The sequence below is a fragment of the Cydia fagiglandana genome, chromosome 22 (genome assembly GCF_963556715.1).
Source record: "Cydia fagiglandana chromosome 22, ilCydFagi1.1, whole genome shotgun sequence".
Taxonomy (NCBI): Eukaryota; Metazoa; Arthropoda; class Insecta; order Lepidoptera; family Tortricidae; genus Cydia; species Cydia fagiglandana.
In genome coordinates this window covers 10827568-10849381 of record NC_085953.1, presented here as the reverse complement: position 1 = coordinate 10849381, position 21814 = coordinate 10827568, and the positions used below count along the sequence as shown (strand labels likewise).

The 21814-nt window shown below is 39.2% G+C and overlaps 1 protein-coding gene across 1 annotated transcript in view; it reads left to right on the top strand.

Moving 5' to 3' along the window:
* The window catches only part of LOC134675466 (lysine-specific demethylase phf2-like), a 56898-nt gene that overhangs the window by 23771 nt on the left and 11313 nt on the right, over positions 1 to 21814 (top strand). The window contains exons 8-19 of the mRNA XM_063533736.1: positions 449 to 594; positions 1229 to 1355; positions 2349 to 2468; positions 3461 to 3583; positions 6140 to 6341; positions 7981 to 8131; positions 8516 to 8739; positions 9358 to 9491; positions 10565 to 10666; positions 11391 to 11556; positions 14034 to 14145; positions 15687 to 15797. Coding sequence (XP_063389806.1) covers positions 449 to 594; positions 1229 to 1355; positions 2349 to 2468; positions 3461 to 3583; positions 6140 to 6341; positions 7981 to 8131; positions 8516 to 8739; positions 9358 to 9491; positions 10565 to 10666; positions 11391 to 11556; positions 14034 to 14145; positions 15687 to 15797 — 1718 coding nt within the window. The remainder of the gene's footprint in view (positions 1 to 448; positions 595 to 1228; positions 1356 to 2348; positions 2469 to 3460; positions 3584 to 6139; positions 6342 to 7980; positions 8132 to 8515; positions 8740 to 9357; positions 9492 to 10564; positions 10667 to 11390; positions 11557 to 14033; positions 14146 to 15686; positions 15798 to 21814) is intronic.

Sequence of the window (21814 nt, the reverse complement as noted above, 5' to 3'; positions counted from 1 at the left end):
AGGCAGGGCTGGTGGGGATTTTTGGAACTAACGTTACGCATACACAGTGGCGCCTCTAGCGGGGAGTAGAGTGAACTAACCAGCGGCGCATACATACTGTCGCCCTCCGGCGGGGCTGGCGGATATTTTCGGAACTAACGTTGCGCATAGACAGTGGCGCCTCTAGCGGGGAGTAGAGTGAACTAACCAGTGGCGCCATCTAGCGGCGACCTTTGGAACTAACGTTGCGCATACACAGTGGCGCCATCTAGCGGGGAGTAGGGTGAACTAAATTGTCACTACCTTGCGCATACATACTGGCGCCCTCTGGCGGAAAAGTTTTGATCTCGGAGCGGCATAAACACACTACTGACGCTGTGCGGCGTAAGCGCCATCGACAATAAGGTCCCTTTTCATAAATAATGCCCCACATTACAAGAGATAATATAGTAGGACATGTTGTTCTCAGGTGGAATGGTACGGCACGGCGGAGCTGTGCGCCGGGCAGACGCTCTGCATCCCCGGCGGGTGGATCCACGCCGTTCTGACCCCGCAGGACACCTTAGTGTTTGGGGGCAATATGCTCCACTCTTACAGCATCGAGATGCAGCTGCAGTGAGTACAAAAAACCGGACAAGTGCGAGTCGGACTCGCGCACGAAGGGTTACTTACTATTTACGCAAAAAAACGGCTAAAAACATTACGTTTGTACGACAGACAGACAGACGGACAGCGGAGTCTTAGTAATAGGGTCCCGTATTTACTCTTTGGGTACGGAACCCTTAAAATCAAGTTATTGCCGTGGAATATCCTAATAAAATAAAAGTACGCTAGTAGCCTACTTTTTTTATTTCAAACGGACCATACATTTTGGGGACATGTTTTTCCTTAGTAACAATGGAATAAGCTCGTGATTCCGAGTAGAAATAATATAAAAATTCCCAATTCTAACACAAAAAATGTCGGTACAACTTTAAATAGAACTAACAAGTCAAGTTGACCCGGACCCGGGTATGTCCTTAAACTACGTCCAAGACCACCGGTGGACGGGCAGCAGCGTCCCTCAAATTCGGTGTACTCGACTGCGATCGCCAACCCGCTTGCCAAGCGTGGCGATTATGGCATTCACCCCCCAAAAAAGGGGGAGGCCTATGTTCAGCAGTGGACGTCTTATGGCTGAGATGATGATGATGAACAAGTCAAGTTTAGTACAACAATCAATTCAATCTCAACTTATATTTGTGTTCAGGATATACGAGATCGAGAGGCGAGTGGAGACGCCGATAATGCTCCGGTATCCATTATTCGAGGCGATGCATTGGTACGCGGGAGCGCATCTTCTCACCATGTTACGGAGACACAATGAGGAGACGCAGGTATTTACTTTATCAACTTTACCTGGGTCTAAATTATTGTCTTGTTTTTTGACCCCAAAATATGTGACGGAGTGTAGGTTTTTGTATGAGATGAAATTTAGTTTTTAATTTTTCTCATGTAAAATATAATCTACAGAAAGACATGCGATAGCACTCGACTTTTTTATTTCTTTGATAGAAGAAAATACAAGCGTGACAGAGTGGTGGTGGAATGGTTTTTATCTCTGTGATGAAGCAACGCAAGCTGATTGTGTTTGGGATTGTTAGAATTGTCTCGATGACTATTAGTTGCCTGTGGAAAGAAATACAGTCAGCGATAAAAGCTTGTACCACAATAAATAATAGTACTACCGTACAGAAAAGACATTTCCTACAAAACCGAAGTTTGCCAGCGATTCAGGGACGAATTATGCTGTCCCTTTCTAATGTATGGCACTATCTCTTTCGGCTATATAGGACAGTTAAGTCATTATCATTACCTTGCCTGTGGTTGTGCACGCAAAGGGAAGTCAAGTTGTGCCAACCCTAATAATTGCTCGGAGCAATGCTGAGCCGAGCGGAGCTGAGGATGCTCGAAAGGAGAAAAAAGACATTTTTGCCACAGACTTTTATTATGAATAAAAATAATTATGAATTAGGGCGTTTTCTAAAATAAATATTGAAAACCTGATTCTTTCAGATCTGGTCGTTCTTATGCTCATTCTACTCAGAATCGACAGCATTCTCCATCCACCATTAGAAAAAACGTCCCAAAATGTCCATTCCATTACGTCACGTTTTAGTATGAAAAAGTTTTTCACTTGTATGTGCGTGACGTAGTGGAACGTACAATTTTCATACAAATTTTGGGACATTTTATTTTATCATAAAATTGAATATGCTAGTGATTCTGAGTTGAAAGAACTCAAAAAAACAACGATCTGTGAGAATCATGTTTTCGATATTTATTTTAGAAAACGCCCATTAATGAAATATTAATGAATTGTCCGTCAGGATGAAGATTTCACTCTCCACGAGGTGGGTGCGCGCACGCCGGCCCCCCTCCCCCCGCTGCTGCTGCGCGGGGTGAGGATCCTCGCCACCGCGCTCAAGGAGTGGCACGCGCTTAAGAGCGTAAGTATCATGACATGACATGTATATGACTTGACGCCCCGTCTGGCCTAGTGGTGGCCTTTAACTAGTTAGGGTTCCGTACCCAAAGGGTAAAACGGGACCCTATTACTAAGACTCTGCTGTCCGTCCGTCCGTCCGTCCGTCTGTCTGTCACCAGGCTGTATCTCACGAACCGTGATAGCTAGACAGTTGAAATTTTCACAGATGATGTAATTCGGTTGCCGCTATAACAACAAATACTAAAAACAGAAAAAAATAAAGATTTAACACATTCAACACCAAGAACCCGACTGTCGGGTACACTGTTCGTAGCGACTACGCGCTACATACGGCGAACCCGTGGCTACGCGCTACGAGCGTAACCCGTAGCACTTAGTGGTAATGAATGTGTTAAGTGGGGCTCCCATACAACAAACGTGATTTTTGACCGAAGTTAAGCAACGTCGGGCGGGGTCAGTACTTGGATGGGTGACCGCTTTTTTTTTGTATTATGGTACGGAACCCTTCGTGCGCGAGTCCGACTCGCACTTGCCCGGTTTTTAAGTTTGCCCAGACAAACAAACAAACATCAACATTTATTCAGCAAATAGGCCACAAGGGCACTTTTACACGTCAACATTGAATTTACATACAAGCAAAAATAATAACATCAACAATTTTATAAAATACAACTAACAATTCAAATTAACGTATTACAATTACTTAGAGATGTATATGGTCTCTTAATGTCGAATTACATAAAAAATACAGATACAAAACACAAAAAACATCTATAATATTTAGTACGTTCGTACCAATAGTGAGACACTAAGGGCCACTTGCACCATTCACTAACCCGGAGTTAACCGGTTAAACCTGGAGTTACCATGGTTACCAGTACAATTTGACACTGGGTTAACGGTTTAACCGGTTAACTCCGGGTTAGTGGAATGGTGCAAGTGGCGCTTAGTGTGTTAAAAAACTAGTTGAATCAAAAATTAATTTACTTTCAGACCGACTCCGCGAAGCGCGACAACGTGCCCAAGTGCCTCAATTCCGGTCAACTGGTTAGAGAGCTGTGCAAAGAACTACGGACTCTAGAGAAACGGTCAGCCAGCGCGGCCAACAAAGATAAGGTACTACCTAGTATTCAGTCTGTATATTACAAACCCAATAAAAGAAAATAAAGGCACACTCCACAACACATACCCATCATTAGCGATATACTAGGGGTGTGAATAAACGTACCCAAGTGCCTCTATTCCGGTCAGCTGGTTAGAGAGCTGTGCAAAGAACTACGGACTCTAGAGAAACGGTCAGCCAGCGTGGCTAACAAAGATAAGGTAAGGATAATGAAATAATAACTACATGTTTGTTAGAATCAACATCATTTCTGCCAATTTTCAAAAGAGCGTAAATTGGTATTTTGAAGAAACAACTCATAATGCAAAATGTCTGTGACGAAGACGTTTGTTACGATGAAATATCGTGTCACGTGTCACTCACACGTGTAACATTATCTGTCACGTGTCACTCACACGTGTAACATTATCTAAGGGTGGTATTTCATCTGTCCGTTGTCCAATGTGTATCGCGTCACATTTTGCTTAATGAGAGAGTGAGACACAATGACATTGAACAAAGAAATTGGGCAGGTGGACCCTAACACACAGCTTTAGACAATATTGAGTATACGGTAATAGTCTCTTAACTCTATAGATTCATGATATATACCATAGACTGTTTGCTTCCTTTCAAAAAAGATTCCGTCTGCTGCTCCTGAAATACTTAATAAAGTTAAAAAAACTCATTGAATGATCCCGTCTGTTTTTAACCTCCCAAACTTCGCTTCCCATTATAAAAATGTATCAATTTAAAAGTAGAAAAATTACTGCCTTGCGTGAGAGTTGAACTCACGGCCTCTAGGTCGATGGGCGTTTTCACAAATCGTTGTTCATACGAAAAAGTCGTGTCCCATGACTTCCTTAGCTATTTTCTTGAATATTACCCAGACGTATGATAAAATGTTATACTTTTCAATTAAACAACTCATTAGGCTTTTTATTGGTCCTAAAATAACGCATTTAGTATTGCAAAATTTTAAATAAAACCGAAAAACCTTAAAAAAGTAGTCCAATTTTGACGTGTCCCATACTACCCAGGCAAAGATCAGAGTAAGAAAAAAAATATTATTCCAAGACTATTTCAAAGTAACGGCTATTTTTCTGATCAACAATAAACTAATCCTCAATTCTAAACCTTAAACTCGAGTAGTACAGTACAAATTTAATTAAAAACAACGTATTTTGTCCTGTCCTGCAGAATAGCGTACAGCGGAATTTCCATACTACGCCACCGCAGTTTTAAAGGATTGGCAACATTTTGTTAAACAAATACGATGTGATTTTGAATTAAGGCAACATTTCAAGGCAATAGCAGCCGCCATTTTGTTGAAAACTACGGCAGTTGATGCGCATTATGAGTTTAGAGTGGTCGCGTGGCATTCAGTCAAAAACAAAACTTCCAATACGACGCCTGATTTTAATAAGGTAAGATAATCCTCTACTTAAAACTTTTTAATTTGTTGAACTTGTTATTTATTCGTTATTCCGAATAAATAACACATTCAATTGAAGATCTAATAGATAATTTGCAATTTACATTTTAATATTGCGTTGTCGTTAATACGTTACCTCCATTACGCCACCATAGCGTGAACGGAAATAAAAAGTGACGTAATGGAATTCTTAGGGTCGTTTCATAACGAAGCTAATTTGCTAAAGGTAATAAATTTATATATTGTGTGCGTATTATAACCTCGTCAGACCCACTGTACAATGTAAAATTACAAGATGTACAGTCACCATCATAACATCGGAGCTGTGGAGGTGGTCACAAATAAAATAATTCTGGTAGTTTACTTTATTTTTTGAAAATGCAAAGCAGTATGAACATTGCCTTATAGTTCCTAAACGCCATTTTGTGTTCTAGCTTACGCCACTGGGCCGACTGGCCTAATATGTCCTGCTATGGCTGTGATGTATTTCTTAAGATATTATATACAATATTCTAACGATTTTAAGATGTTAATTTGTAAAAGTTATTTAACTTTATTATGTATCAGAGATTTATTAATATTTCATTAAAATATTAGTCATTTGTCAAGCTGTAGACAATAATATATAGTAAAAAGTACTGAAAAGTAGCGTAAGGGAAAGTTTTTTGATAAAAACGGGGTTGTTTTGTTTTATTTAGAAGACGTTTATATTTTTTTTTTAAAGATTCTTTTGTTTATATTTTGATGAATAAAAATTAAAACACTTTAACCCTTCCTGTATTTTTTTTATCAATCGCAAAATCAGTGACGTAATGGAACCTTTACCTAGCCTGACACGAGATTAATTGCGATTATTTACTGGAATTGTTAATATATCTCAATAAATTTAGTATTTTTATGCACCTCAAACAATAAACTATCTAATTAGCTACACCACTAAATAATTTAAAATATTTCCCAAAGTGGAATTCCACATACGTCACCAACAACGATTTGTGAAAACGCTCCGATACTCTAGCGCTCTGCCATCTGAGCCACCAAGACCTCATTTTCAAGGCAGTAATTAAGGTAAAAAATAAAAATTAAGAATTTATCATTTATAAAACATAGGTAGTAATGGAAACTTATTTTTCAGGACTTCAAAATGAAGAACCACATTTCGCCCAACAAAGCGATGGCCAAAAAGCAGCCGGCGCCGAAGAAATCGCTGAAACTGACACTGCCCAAACCGATCATGCACATGACACAGCCAGACGAGTTTGTCGAGGAGAAGATATACGCGGACAAGTTCTATATAGAGAATAAAGAAGTTGTCTATGATAGCAGGTACCCGCAAGGTAAGCAGAATTATCACTACAGCTTATAAAACAAAGTCGACACAAACCCAAAAAAAGTAATTAACTTTAGATATTGTGTTGTAAGTACCTGAATAAATAAATAAGTCCCCCGCCGCGTCTGTCTGTTTGTACAGTCAACAACAGAGCTATGAATACAGGCAAAGTGTCAAAAATATGTATACAGTACTTTATTGCCTGTACATTAAGGTCGTGTATACATATTTTTGGCACTTTGCCTGTATTCATAGCTCTGTCGTTGACTGTATGTACGCGATAAACTCAAACTGGACTGACCCCAATAAGGCCTAGTTTCCCCTCTGGGTTGGAAGGTCAGATGATCATGCACTGGCATAGCCAGACGAGTTTGTGGAAGAGATAGAGAAATACGCGGACAAGTTCTATATAGAGAGTAAAGAAGTTGTCTATGATAGCAGGTATCCACAAGGTGAGCAGATTAACCATATTACGTTTATGCGAATCAAACATGTAATAAGTAGCTTATTAATCGCTTTATTATTACTTAGGTACTTAATTTTACAGTGCGTTGTTGTTAGCTGTAATGCTGTAAAATTTGATTTCAATAAATATCAATATCAATATGTTGCAATGGGGTTGGCAACTGTCAAAGGTTTGCATAGATGGCGCCACCACAGCTTGCCCCTTTTTCTGAGATTTGGCTTAAAGGGCAGGCATCCAGGGTGTTAAAAAAACAAAAAAATGACAGGGCAAGCTATGATGGCGCCATCTGCTAAAAACTTCGATCGGCCAACCCCATTATAGTACAAAATATTGTGTAAAGTATTCATCTTTACTTGTCCTATGTAAAATTGTAAACGAACACTTCTCGAAGACATTATCACACTTTTCTCTGGAATTACACAATAATCATCACTTAAGATGTTGTTGTATACTTAAAGAAACTCGCAAAGTATTGAAATCAACCAAATAACCACTGAAAAATATCATTTGTAATAAGATTTTCATCAATAATCGCAGTAACGCACGGATCACCTCAAAAACATCCGACGTTACGATGTCTAGATTGTCTATGTATCGTATTGTTGGAATGACACTTTGAAGTTACGTACGTTTACACACACACACACACACACACACAACACAAAGATGAATTCAGTTTTCTCATTTAAACTAAATGGCATCGTATGCGCCATAACTTTGATAACTGAATTTGCCAAAAAGCTTGAGAAGTGACAGCATATATTACGTAAGAAGGACCTTGTATTTATGACACCTCTTTTAAAGTAAAAGCTTGAAGTCCTAGTAATATTGTTAATAGACTTTGCAAGACGAAGTCTTTTTTAACTAAAATAAACAACGGGTTGCAGTCCGGGAGTGTCGGCAGAAGTGAAAACTCAATGACATTGTAACAGTTTTTCGATCCGGTCACGTGTCCGTCTTACGTCTTACGAATCTTACGGTTACGTGACCTGTCGCAAGTTTAACATTTTTTCCCCATCACAAAAAGTGCACAGCGCCGCTAAAGAAGTTTTTACTTCAAAAACGTAAATGTTTTAATAAGGAAATAATTAAAATAATAAACTTTTTGGTTTTTCCAATGGTATATCTATTGTTTTGGTTCTATTTTCTTATGTAGTTGAAAAAAAAAAATATTTCTCAGGTATAAAATACGCCAACGGTCTCCAAGACACGAAGTACATCGTGGAGAGCAAGGAACCCCTGCCCGAGAAATACACCTTCCAACACTATGAGGAACCCGTTTACCACGACCCGGCTTACGACAGGCAAGATAAGAAGATGATGAAGATCAGGTACCAGTCCTACTCCACATTTGATTCTCTTAGTGTAAGGCCTGAGTGGACGCTCAGAGCGGAGCGTTCGGCGGGGCGTGCAGCGTGGTGTCGGGCTCACAAGTGATGTGAGCAGCGTGCACTAAGGCCGCTCCTATACGTTTGCATTTAACATGCACGACGCACGCCCCGCCCCACTGCACGCCCAACTCGAGCGTCCGAATAATATATTAATACTTAAATACATAGAAAACAACCATGACGCAGGAACTAATATCTGGATCATCACAAATAAATGCCCTTACTGGGATTCGAACCCAGGTCCATCGGCTTCTCAGGCAGGGTCACTACCCACTAGGCCAGATCGGTCGTCCAAAATAAACTTAACAAATTTAAATTTTACAGTGCCTCCCCACCCCGCGAGGAGCAGCCCCCTCCCCCCTACAGCCTCCCTGAACACTCCATCCTCAAGTCACACCTTGTACGGACGGACAGACCGGCGCTCAAGCCCATACACCAGTGGACCATCTCCAAGAAGGACCTGGGCTACCAGGAGGAGCAGATACTCTTCACTAACGAGAACCTGCAGGCTAATATGAGGGTTGAGCAGGATATCAATTATGGACCTGGTAAGTTATACCAACACCTTGTAAATCGAAGTGGAACAAACGTTAGCGCGATGTACTCGTAGGATTCTCGCTGGTTGTAACAGCGCCATCCAACGGGATATCGGGTAAATCAATCAAGTCACGTACGGACGGACCGACCCGCGCTCAAACCCATACACCAGTGGACCATCTCCAAGAAGGACCTGAGCTATCAGGAGGAGCAGACATCTTTCCCTGTCACTCTAATTACGCCTTAATTGTAGTGAATGAGAAAGATGCCCGAACGGGCGAACTTCGCTGTTCGCGGTAGCTCAGCAGAGCACTCCATACAAGTCCTCAAAAAATACAAAAGGCTTTAAAACCTGACGTTTACCTACACAAATTGGACTTGGCCGTTTTTTGCAAATTATTCTGTGTTCCCATAGAACCTTATCACAAATAAATAAAGTTCACTGCTCATGAAAGGGGCCCATTTGTGGCTTTCCATCACAGAAAGGTCCTTATGGTTCAAATGCAATAATGACCTTTTTATATGAAATCCCAACAGAAATTCTGACAGAATGTTCCTTATTGCACATGAAGCATAAGGAACCTTCTCTAATGGAAAGCCACATTTGTGAACTAAACCATTGTTCACAGGCATGTATTCTGCAGAGGACATCCAACAAGACTACCAATACTCGGAGGCGGCTAAACCAGGGTCTTACCAGCCGGAGTATGGATACCCCACCGCGGCTTATTCAAGGCTCGAAGCTCCTATGCAGACAGTGCAGGTACGTTCATATCTAGAAGCTGAATTGTATATTTAAATTCTTAAGAGCTTTTGTCATTTATAGTTAGTTTTTTTAGCATTAGAAATAAGGTAAACAATCTTGATGTGTCTTTTAATTGAAAAACACATTTAAAAAATAAGTTACGGCAAATATGTAACAATTATGAATCTAATACGATCATTTATATTCTTCTGCTTTCATAAGTAATAGTTTTTGATTTTTAAAAAGCGAAGATCGCTTAGCTTCTTTCAAGTTCTTTCTAATGCTAAAAAAACGAACTATAGTATTTAGAGTATGCCAAACTTCGATAAATGTTGATGTTTAACTAGTATCAACGTGCTACGGGTAAAAACTAAGTTAAAATTAAAAACATTGTAGAATCCGACTAACTTTGTTTCCAGTACTCTTATGTAGTACGTCAGTATTTATGTTAAATTGATTGACTATACCTAATAGTCAATCAATTTAACATAAATACTGTAACATAAGTACGTCAGTATTTATGTTAAATTGATTGACTATACCTAATAGTCAATCAATTTAACATAAATACTGACGGTCAGGTAAGTTTCACTATAATCCTTTTCAAATAGCTTGAGTTCTGTGACAGCTGTCGTCTCCATACATTTTATAACCTTAAAACGAAAAATTGTATTGAGGTCACAGAACTCAAGCTATCTGAAAAGGATTATAGTGGCCAACATAATTAGTGGATTACCGCAAATGTTCACAATTGAACCAAAGAACAAAACCGGGGAAAAAACTACCGGTTTTTCTCCATTTTGTGTTGTGTATAATCATTATAATTAATCATAGACTAGGAATCCTCTAGACCGAGTTTAGAGCAATTATTTCATGCAACCGATGATGCCGAAAATGCGGGGGTGCGTGGGACGAGGTGAGCGAAGTCCCGTGCCGTGATTGGCCCGTTCAAAAACAGGGACGTCACACAAAAGCACTTTCGACTCAAACATGGAGTAAAATTACCGTATGCGTGGCAGAGGGGATAGCGCAACTATGCTCAGTATGGAAGATTTGTCTGTGTAATTAATTAACGAAATATAAATTTCTAGCAGGCGGCGAGCTACGCGCCCATGGTACCTGACATGAATGGGTACCACGCGCTACCCTCATACGACGCAGCTATAGCGCAGCAGTATCCCGCCAATAACTATGTAAGTGAAGTCTTACTTATTTTTTCTACTCCCGTAGATTTATTTGTCATTTAAAGGGTCGTGCACACACCTTTAAAATCCTACCTTATAGTTGTCAAGACAAGTCTTTAGTCTATTCCCCAAAAAAGAATTTGTGCATACACGCATTATCTTTTTGGCGATGTACTTAAAATAAACAATGATACAATGGTTCATAATTATTGATGAAACTATATATTATACAGTGTGGAAAGATAAGTCGGGCCCTGGAGAGAAACTACCTTAAATCCTTAAGCTGGCTCATTTTACTTTAAGGAGACATTCCTTTATTTTTTAAAAAGAAACAAAACTGCATTTAATTTATTTTCTTTTTTTCTTCAATTTGGCTTGTCTAAAAAAATCTTGAGTACTAAATATTATATATATTTTATGAATATTTTATACGACAGACGAGTGTAAAACCTTATGTTTCTTGGAGAAATGTTATCATTAACATTAACTGTATCGACTAGTAGAATAAAATAGCGAGTGTTTATTTTTTGGCACTTTTAGTCGGTTCGAGTCCCAGGCGAGGCAAGCGAGTTTTAGAAAACCTTTGAATGCAGTTTTGTTTCTTTTTAAAAATAAAGGAATGTCTCCTTTACGTAAAATGAGCTAGCTTAAGGATTTAAGGTAGTTTCCCACCAGGGCCCGACTTATCTTTCCACACTGTATTTTTTTTTTTTCAATTGACATCCATGTGCAGGTGATAGAAGAGCAAAAGCCCGCCGCCCCGACGCCCGTGCGGCGCTCGGAGCGGCCCGTGCGGCGCCGCGTGTCGCACACGTACGACTACGAGGACGGCGACCTGTACGTCGACGAGACGCCCGCGCCGCGCCGCCGCAAGCACCGCCCCAAACCTTACAACCAACGTGAGTTTATACTATGAATAATCCCAGGTGATTATTTCGGGCTCGGACCCTAATCTGTTAAACAAAATATATTGTTTCCTTTATGCAGTGGTACTGCTAATAGCCCCGACGTAAGTAACGGGAACAAACCCATTTAAAAAGCAATTTTACCATTCTATTTATATGGTTCAAATTCTTGAATCACGTAGACATGTGTAAGTAATGCTCGTAATATCACAAATGAGATATCTCTCGAACACGTAATATGGCATTACGTATCTCTCCGCGAAATCAACCAGTACTTCAAACATCACGCATCACGCGAGCCGCACCGAGCGCGCGAGCGCCAACGACCGGCCGAGGCGCGCGAAATGGATTCAATTCCAAATACATTGACTCGCCGATATGAACGGTCAGTTCAAGTCTACGCACGGAGCGCGTCATGTGTAATGTCACTTGTGATAGTGTCATGTTTGTTCGCCATGCCATGCCATCATTGCTTTGTTGTCTCGCTCGCACTCGCACTCAGTGCTCGCTCGCTCTCACTCTGCGATGCTTTCGGCTATCTTCGGAACCACTCGGATAGGTCCGCTCGGCCGATCGCCGCGGTTTAAGTTGTCACTCACTAATATTTTTACGAATATGATTTTCTGCAATAGATTTAAAACTCTAATGCGTCCGCGTAGAGCTTAAAATGTTTTCTTATAATACAAGAAGGACGCGGTCAAATGGAGTAATTTATTTGCGATTTTGAATTTGACGAAAAGAAAACCGTTTATTTATATTGTTGTGAAATGTTTGATAGTTCGCTTGACTTTCGCGGTTCGCGGCAAACTAAGTACGAGTTAATACTTGTTGATCCTTTAATTTAATTGTGAATTAGTGCATATCGAGACTGACTGTATAGAAATTCGAGTTGTTTAAGTATAAAGACTGATTGAACTAAATTGCAAATACTAGTATAGTTAAATTAAATTGTGAAAAGTGTAAATAATAGTTTCGTTATGGCAATATTCTGATAATGTATTAGTGCTGGTGAGTAATCGCTTTATTACGGACTATTGGTGACTTTAACGTGATTGACCTATTAAAAAAAAATGGCTATAAACGAACCACTTTACGGAGACAGAACCAAAGCGAGCAAAATGTACGCATTGTTATAGAATACTCGCACTATCGGGAAGCTCCATAGGCAATTATCTACCTCCGAAACTTACATACATATTACATAATTACATTATTTTATATTTTATAAGAACTAACAAAAAATCTTTCACATAAAGGTGACAAAACGCAACGCGTAATAAATAGATCGATCGCCGATACGGATCCGAGACGCCCTAGAATCACTAGAGTGCTGTATGCGCTGCGTAATTGTAAGAGATAGCTGTAACGTGGCCGTCTCGCGCGCGCCCGAGCGCTGTTTCACGTTCGGGTCATGTTTCGAGTGATGAGTGATGTGATATCTCAGTGTACCATTACGTGTTCGGAAAAGTGATGTGATATAGCATCACTTTTCGAAGCACTGTTTCGCGCATCGCAGAGTGAGAGCGAGCGAGCACTGAGTGCGAGTGCGAGCGAGATAACAAAGCAATGATGGCATGGCATGGCGAACAAACATGACACTATCACAAGTGACATTACACATGACGCGCTCCGTGCGTAGACTTGAACTGACCGTTCATATCGGCGAGTCAATGTATTTGGAATTGAATCCATTTCGCGCGCCTCGGCCGGTCGTTGGCGCTCGCGCGCTCGGTGCGGCTCGCGTGATGCGTGATGTTTGAAGTACTGGTTGATTTCGCGGAGAGATACGTAATGCCATATTACGTGTTCGAGAGATATCTCATTTGTGATATTACGAGCATTACTTACACATGTCTAGTTATTATTATTGTACTTTTAGGATTTATTTTCAGACTTGTAGCATAAGATCTGATTCTATGCTAAAAATCAAGGCTTTAGGTCTTTTGGAAGTACCCAGGAATTTTGATGACTACAGTTAGTGAGTCAGGATAAAATTATCGCCCCAAACCGTACCAACGTAAGTATAGTAAGGACAGCAGCGCTGCACATGGGTAGGATACTGGCGAATTTCTCACTTATAGTTCGTTTTTTTAGCATTAGAAAGAACTTGCAAGAAGGTAAGCGATCTTGACATGTCTTTTAATTGAAAAAGGCTTTTTAAAAATCAAAAACTGTTACTTATGAAAGCAGAAGAATATAAAAGATCGTATTAGATTCATTATTGTTACATATTTTCCGTAACTTATTTTTAAAATGTGTTTTTCAATTAAAAGACACATCAAGATTGTTTACCCTATTTCTAATGCTAAAAAAAACGAACTACAGGTTGTGTGCTAAATAGATGTCATGTTTATGGGTGATATTCCACCTTTCCAATGTGTATTTTGTCTCATTTTGCTTAATGAGGACGCAAAGACATTAGAAAAAGATGGACAAATGGAATACCACCCTAAAATAACTTTTATTTACAGAATCCAACTCATACCGAGCACCAGCCGTAGCGCCTCCACGGCCCGCCAACGGCATCGAGTCTCTCATCCAGGCCTCCGTACTAGCTGAAGAGGACCCTCCCGACCACACTACGTAAGTTTTAGCAGGCGTGGCTCACTCTGCGATTTCGTGCCGCGCTACAAGTACATGCGGGCCACACCAATTTTGTTGTTTAGCAGTAGTAGTTTAACACTTTAAACTAGTGATGTACCGACTATTGATTTGGCCGACTAGCCGACTAATCGGCGCTCGGATGGCCGATTAGTCGGCCGACTAGTCGGCTAGTCGGCCGTATCATTAGTTTCGTCTAAGTTCGGTTCAGATGCACTTAAAAACAACCGTTTTATCCCTTTCTATTCGTCATATTATAAATATACATATAGTAACGCTGAAAAATGAAATGAATAAAAAAATCCTAAGGCTGTCATGCGACAATTCGAACAAAAGTTTTCGTAAGCACCCTAAATAGGAATGTGGGTAAAATAGGTGAAAAGCTTATGGTAAATATTTGCTGTTTATATCTTTTTTCCCTGTTTTTCTGTCATTTATAAAGTGCCGACTAATCGGCCATTTTTGCCGACTAGTCGCCGACTAATCGCCGACTACAAATGAGGCCGGATAGTCTGCTTTCCCGACTAGTCGGCGACTAGTCGGTACATCCTTACTTTAAACTCTCGCGTTTTGTACACATATTCAATTACACAAACGGGTCTACCGCGATATAATTTCATTGTTTTTACCTTTAATTCCGACGTTTCAGCTGAGTTGCACCAGCTGTGGTCACACAATGAAAACAATGAAATTATATCGTGGTAGACCCGTTTGTGTAATTGAATACGTAGCAGTAGTAGTTGCCGCGCACCGCTACGGAACGGAAGCCTGCTCGCGCTTGCACCACCTTGCGGTCATGTTTGTCGTAATAGACGCGTTTTGTTAGAGTGAAACTTCTGTACCTAATACTATAATATTATTTATTCTGTGGTATTAGTAGAAATAACGTAACATCTTCCAAATTTAACAGGGGTTGGATATAAAATGTTATCCTGCTGAGAGCTGAGAGTCTTAAGTGATTGACACATTTTTATCAGGTCGATTCACAAGAACTGGCACGAATGGAATGAACGAGTGAATGAAAATATTTGTGTGTATCACATTAATCAATAATACCCTGCCAAGTGCGAGTCGGACTCGCGCACGAAAGGTTCCGTACCATTGCGCAAAACACGGCAAAAAATTTACCCTCCCATAGAAAATGTACCAGCCAAAATGTATGAAACAGCCAAATTTTTTTACGCGATTTGGGATTGGCCCCATAGTAAAAGTTGCTCAGTATAAGGGCTCATTTAGACGATGCGAGAACTCGCATGTCAGTTTCATTACATTGCGGGTTTTGATTGGTCGGTTGAATTGGACGTCATCAACAGTCCGCAATGTAACTAAAATCGTATGCGAGTTCGCGCGTCGTCTAAATCAGCCTTAATCCTAAAACCTCCTTGGCAACGGGAATGCACTTATTTTTTGGCCACCCTGTGTAGATTAATAACTATGTACATCTTTAAGTCGCCGACACTTGACTTTTTTGAAAGTCTCATTAATCAATATAGTTTCAGTATGACAAAAACAATATGTTTCAGGGAGGACGCGGCAGTAGCAGTAGCGGGGATGCTAAGTATTAGCGAGCGATACGAAGCGCCGCCTCGGACGTTCGGGCTGGCCAGTGACGAACCGGAGGCACCCACGGAGAGGTACTCATAATAACGTAACCTATACTCTGTATCTTTAAGACTGCATCGAGCAAAATCAGCGAAAAAGGCAGTCACCGTTTAGTCGCTAGCGTCCACATCTCTTGATAAAAAAAATTATAATAAATATCATTATTATCCCAAAGAGTGTGTTTACAACGAATCACCCTTGAAAATTTGAAATCTTTTACAATATAATAAATACACTCATGCAAAGTTGTACCTAAAACGTGATGAACGAGTGTCAGCGTTTAGTAAAATTTGTATAAAAAAATCGATGCTCATGTTATAAAATCGAGTGATTTCGAAAGCCAGATAACTGGACTACAACGAATCAGGCTTTTCCTATTTTTCCTCTTAAAGGATACAGAGAAATTCAATCGTAAACGTAAACTTTCGTAAAATTTCCATACATCCGCCATATCTGTCAAATTCTCCTTCTCGTCAGATGCCCGCTGTGGGCCGTTGGAAGCGGACGCGTACTTGCTCTTCCCAAGTTGACAGTTCAATTTGGCATATATATTGACAGAAATTCATGTCTGTATACGAATGATGATACCAGTGAAAAACTGTGTTCAAAATAAATAGGGTAAATGAATAATGTCACACGGAGATCCAGAGTCATTAAAATTTTGATTTGTTTTTATTCATAAGTCATAATACTTTAAAAATATAACAAATTATTTAAAAAATATCCGAACACAACCAAATCAGTGTAATTAGTTTCTTCCTAATTCACTAAAAATGAAAAAAGTTTGAAGATTTGTTTTATCTTATTGGAATAAATTTTCATTGTGCTGGCATTCATATTACGTCATTTTAAAAACATATATGACATAATGTCAATATACTAGATAGACAATTTATCAACAAATTTCTTCACATTTTAACGTAAACAATATAAATTATTAAAATTTTATTTATGAAGACGAAGCAATGTTGTTCACATAATATTAGCAATAAAATTCTTAGTTTCAACCAGTTTTGTTGCTATTCTGAGAGCTATCACGTGCTTTGAAAGTTAATTTAATGATATATCATCAAGAAATTGAAATCAAGACTCGACCTGCAGTCTCAGCGAGTTTTTGTGGCTATATTATCAGTTGAAAGAACGATATTTCCATCGCAATGGTCTGGTTTACGAGTACCTATATTGGTTTCATGTGACGATGTTTATATAAATGTATCTATCAAATAACAACGTGCTTTTATTTCATTGATATTCGTTGCAAAACGATAACTCAGTTAAAATTATCAGAAATGCCTTTGGTTTTTTTCAGTGAACGTTTATATTTATGAGGTCTTGTCTTACGGCGCGATTCGGAAAATGAATTAGAGACTAACTAGATACGATATAGTAAAGATATGTGACGTCCCACGGAAAAAGGTACCTTATGGTGGTTGGCGCTTACGCTATTATTAACGCCGCTCCAATATTATTGCTGCGCTATGCGTAAGCGCCAACCGCCATAAGGTACCTTTTCCCGTGGAACGTCAGAACGTCACATATCTTCACTATTTCATATCTAGTGAATCTCTAATTCATTTCTCGAATCGCGGCGCCAGCCACCATAAGGTACCTTTTGCAGTGGAACGTCACATATCTTTACTATTTCATATCTAGTGAGTTTCTAATTCATTTCCCGAATCGAGCCGTTATTCAGTACAAATTGGGTGAGATATTTCCGACATAAAACCTAAAGGTAAAAATACAATTTGCTAAGTAAACTGTCAATCTACATTAATTATAATAGATAGACTCTTAGAGGTCAACTTACTGAAGATTATGAACAACATATAGGTACTTTCTAAATAAAAAACAATTTGTTTTTCCATGACTCATGTAGGCCTAATTTTACTATAGACCATTTTAAATTGAAGATGAAATTAATTCATGATAAAAGGTAATAAGGCCCGGTAATATTTTCTGTTATTCTTGAACTTGTACTATAACTAAGAAGGCCCACTGACAGTGCAAGTAACAATGCCCGGTTCCGAACCAACATGGTATGGTTTATTTATAAAACGTGTATTTTTCAAAAGCGACGGAATATTTTTATAACTATTTTGGTATATGAAGAAACATGAACAAATGAGAAATCTATATTGAATTGAATTGGTAATAATATCCTGATTTTATTTTAGTTAAAATAAAGGTGGGCCTTATATGCTCACCTGACCTTATTCGTTCACATTTAGATTCTATAGCTATATTTGGTCACTTTGGCCGTCACTATCTATTTGATGCCGATTGTACTAACAATTAAAAGTACAGCTCATATGTACTTTTTCCTGTACTGAAACTTAAGCATTTGAGCGTAATTAATGATGTTCACTGATTATTAACATTACGTGTTAAAGAACCGAGTCCCGATTTGGGCCATGGTGCGTCCATTAATGAATTGCATACTAACGGATAGAGGTTTACGAGTATATTCACGGAAAAATAGTTTCATTATTAATTGAAGTGGGCATATGATTTATATGCAACTCAATACTGGTGGCTTAATTGCCGTTTATAAATCTGAAGATTCTTCATGGATACCATATCATCATCATCATCATTTCAGCCTATGTACGTCCCACTGCTGAGCACAGGCCTCCTCTCATGCGCGAGAGGGCTTGGGCTATAGTCACCACGCTAGCCCAATGCGGATTGGGGACTTCACACACACCTACGAATTTCTTCGCAGATGTATGCAGGTTTCCTCACGATGTTTTCCTTCACCGAAAAGCTAGTGGTAAATATTAAATGATATTTCGTACATAAGTTCCGAAAAACTCATTGGTACGAGCCAGGATTTGAACCCGCGACCTCCGGATTGAAAGTCGGGCGTCATATCCACTCGGCCACCACTGCTTCCATATAGATACCATATAGATACTGTCAAATCTTATAAAATATATAAATATGTCTCCCATTTCTGTTCATAAAATAAAATAAATATTAAAAAAATAAATAAATATTATAGGACAATTTTTACACAAATCAATCTAGTCCCACGGTAAGCTCAACAAGCTTGTGTTGTGGGTACTAGACGACGATATATATAATATATAAATACTTATATACATAGAAAACATCCATAACTCAGGAACAAATATTTGTGATAAACACACAAATAAATGCCCTTACCAGGATTCAAACCCGGGACCTCCTGCTTCGTAGGCAGGGTCACTACCGACTAGGCTAGGAGGCCGTTAAATGAGGCCGTTCATGGAGGTTTTATTAGTTGTGTTAGATGCCTTGCGTGTCTTTATTAGCAAATAATGGGCTGATTTGGCCCGGTAGCAACGTGATCGTACCGTGTACCAAAAAGAAGGGAAGAGGGGAAATGGTCGGCTCCCCAGGTCCAATCTATGCTATATTTCTTCATGCTCTTAGCAACTAGGGCAAGTTGTATATTATTTTTGTATAATTTAGGGACGGGGAATCCAGTTTTTAAATAATCATTATACCTTTTCATACAAACAAACTGATTTTTGCACAGTAAATGAAAATTATATGTATCTTTTTAGGACAATTTTGGTCTTTACAATCACAGTGTGGCGATTTGTACTAAATAAAAAATTGTAAAAAGTTGCTCATTTATTTCTCATTCTAAAAAGTATCAGTTAAAAATAGGCACTCATATATTTTTTGTGAATAATAATTAATAGCGCGTGGCGTTGATGAATGTGATGATTTCTATTTAAATTGAATTATGGGCAAAGTCAAACATTAAAAATGTTGAAAAAAAACTGAATCTGGCATTTGAAAAGTGTGAATATAATGTTTTAATATTTTACAGATAAATTACAGGCGATAATTTTACAAATGAAATGGGTTTCTGCCAGCAGTGCCAGCCTATTATAAAGCGGTATATTTTTTTGCTAACAAGGTATGCCCACCAAATACGCTCATAAGAACGATATATTCTATCGATATAGGCTATGAACTATCTAATGATATACAGGAAAGTTGTTAATGTAATTTTACTCATTGGGTAACGCACTTTCGATATCAATTTGAAGTTTTCTGATATCAGTTGTATTTACGGAATTATAGCCTGGCTACACTTAACGATTACACCCTGTATAAGTTACTACGGGACGCGTCATGGTCATGGCCCAGAACCCATACTATCCGGGACACAGTTCTTTAATATTATGTAGGGCTAAAAAGGCCCTCTGTCAGTGCAGGTGACAAGGCCCGGTCCCGGGCCTTATTGAACGCATGAGATGGAATAGTAAATTTAAATATTTTAGTATAGGTATGGGTTTATGAGTTCTTTGATTTCCCAATAAGTTTTAAGTAAGCATCACTTACTGACTTACAAAAGTATAAGCGTAGTACCTGAATTTTATTAGATGTTTTTAAAGTCTTATTATCAATAGAGCTTTAAAAATTAATTTATAAGTAAAATATAATAAGCGTCTTTAGTTGTAAAAAACATGTTACAAGACCTATAACTAATGAAGGGATAATTTTAGATATAGTCCACTTTTTTCGAGTAGGTAAAATAGACGATTTATTATATCTTTAATAAAAAAACTCCTAGGTTTAATTCGGTCTATGTTTACAAACCGCATACCATCGCCCACCACCACACTGTTAACTGACAGTTCGTAAACCTTATTAAAAAAGGCATAAGGTCCACCGATGGACAGTTAAAAGCGCCGCCGTTTGTACCAATCTTAATACAAAAGTCAACAACTAAAATAAATAATTACCTAATACGTCACATACCTATGACATGGCATGAACAAACAAGGAAAGCTATATATAAAAAATGTTATTTCTCTGTCTTCTCACAAAGGAAAGCTTTGACAGTTTAAATTCCTCAAAGAAGGTCAGTAGTTAACACTAAACTCGAAACAGCACCTTTAAAAAAACATTAGGGGTCACTGACCTGTCCCAGTAAATTGAAGTAGTGTGCGTGAGCTGCGTTTGTGTGTGAAATGGGGTAATTTGACAGAATCTGAAAATTTACCCTCCTCTACGCCCTCTTAAGTATTTAAATAAAAGTAAACATATAAGTATATAAGCGCTGGTGGCCTAGCGGTAAGAGCGTGCGACTTTCAATCCGGAGGTCGCGGGTTCAAACCCCGGCTCGTACCAATGCGTTTTTCGGAACGACGTACGAAACGTTATGTACGAAATATCATTTCATATTTGCCAGTCGCTTTTCGGTGATGGAAAACATCGTGAGGAAACCGGACTAATCCCAATAAGGCCTAGTTTCCCCTTTGGGTTGGAAGGTCAGATGGCAGTCGCTTTCGTAAAAACTAGTGCCTACGTCAAATCATGGGATTAGTTGTCAAGCGGACCCCAGGTTCCCATGAGCCGTGGCAAAATGCCGGGATAACGCCAGGAAGAAGATATAAGTATATAAGTATTGGCTTAAAGCGCTGGCATCCAGGGCATACAATTCCATTTAAAAAAATTATTGACACAATAATTCTAGGGATCGACAGGGCAAGTAATCATAATTTGTTGCGAAACAGAATCAGTATGTTGTTAAGGTGCTTGAGGGGATGGGATTGCTCGCTCCGGCGCCGAGGACGAGCGTATTAGACGCCAGTGAGGGCGGCGCACTTTCATTCTCTTTGGACACTTGGACACGTTTCTCGACGTGGAGATGTATCCATAGAGCGACTGGTGGTGCAGGGCAGAGTAGAAGGTACCCGAGCGCGAGGAAGGTCGCCCATGAGGTGGACGGACCAAATAAAGGCACCAATGGACGGCCCCTTGCACGAATGCGCTAAACGCGCAGTCGTCAGGGAGCAGTGGAGGCGAGCCGTCAAACGTGTCACAAAGGGAGACCTCCAATGATGACCACGACCGCTCTGTCAAGAGTGACGGGACTCCCTTTGGTCGCATAACAACTTTTGTCATATTTTTAATTGTCATAACACTTTATGCATAAAATTGTAAGTCATAAAAATCTTTAGTCAGAATTATTCCTGAGCATAACTGGGTTTTTGTCATAAATGAGTTGTGTCATAATTTTTATAGTCATTAATTTAATTCGCATACA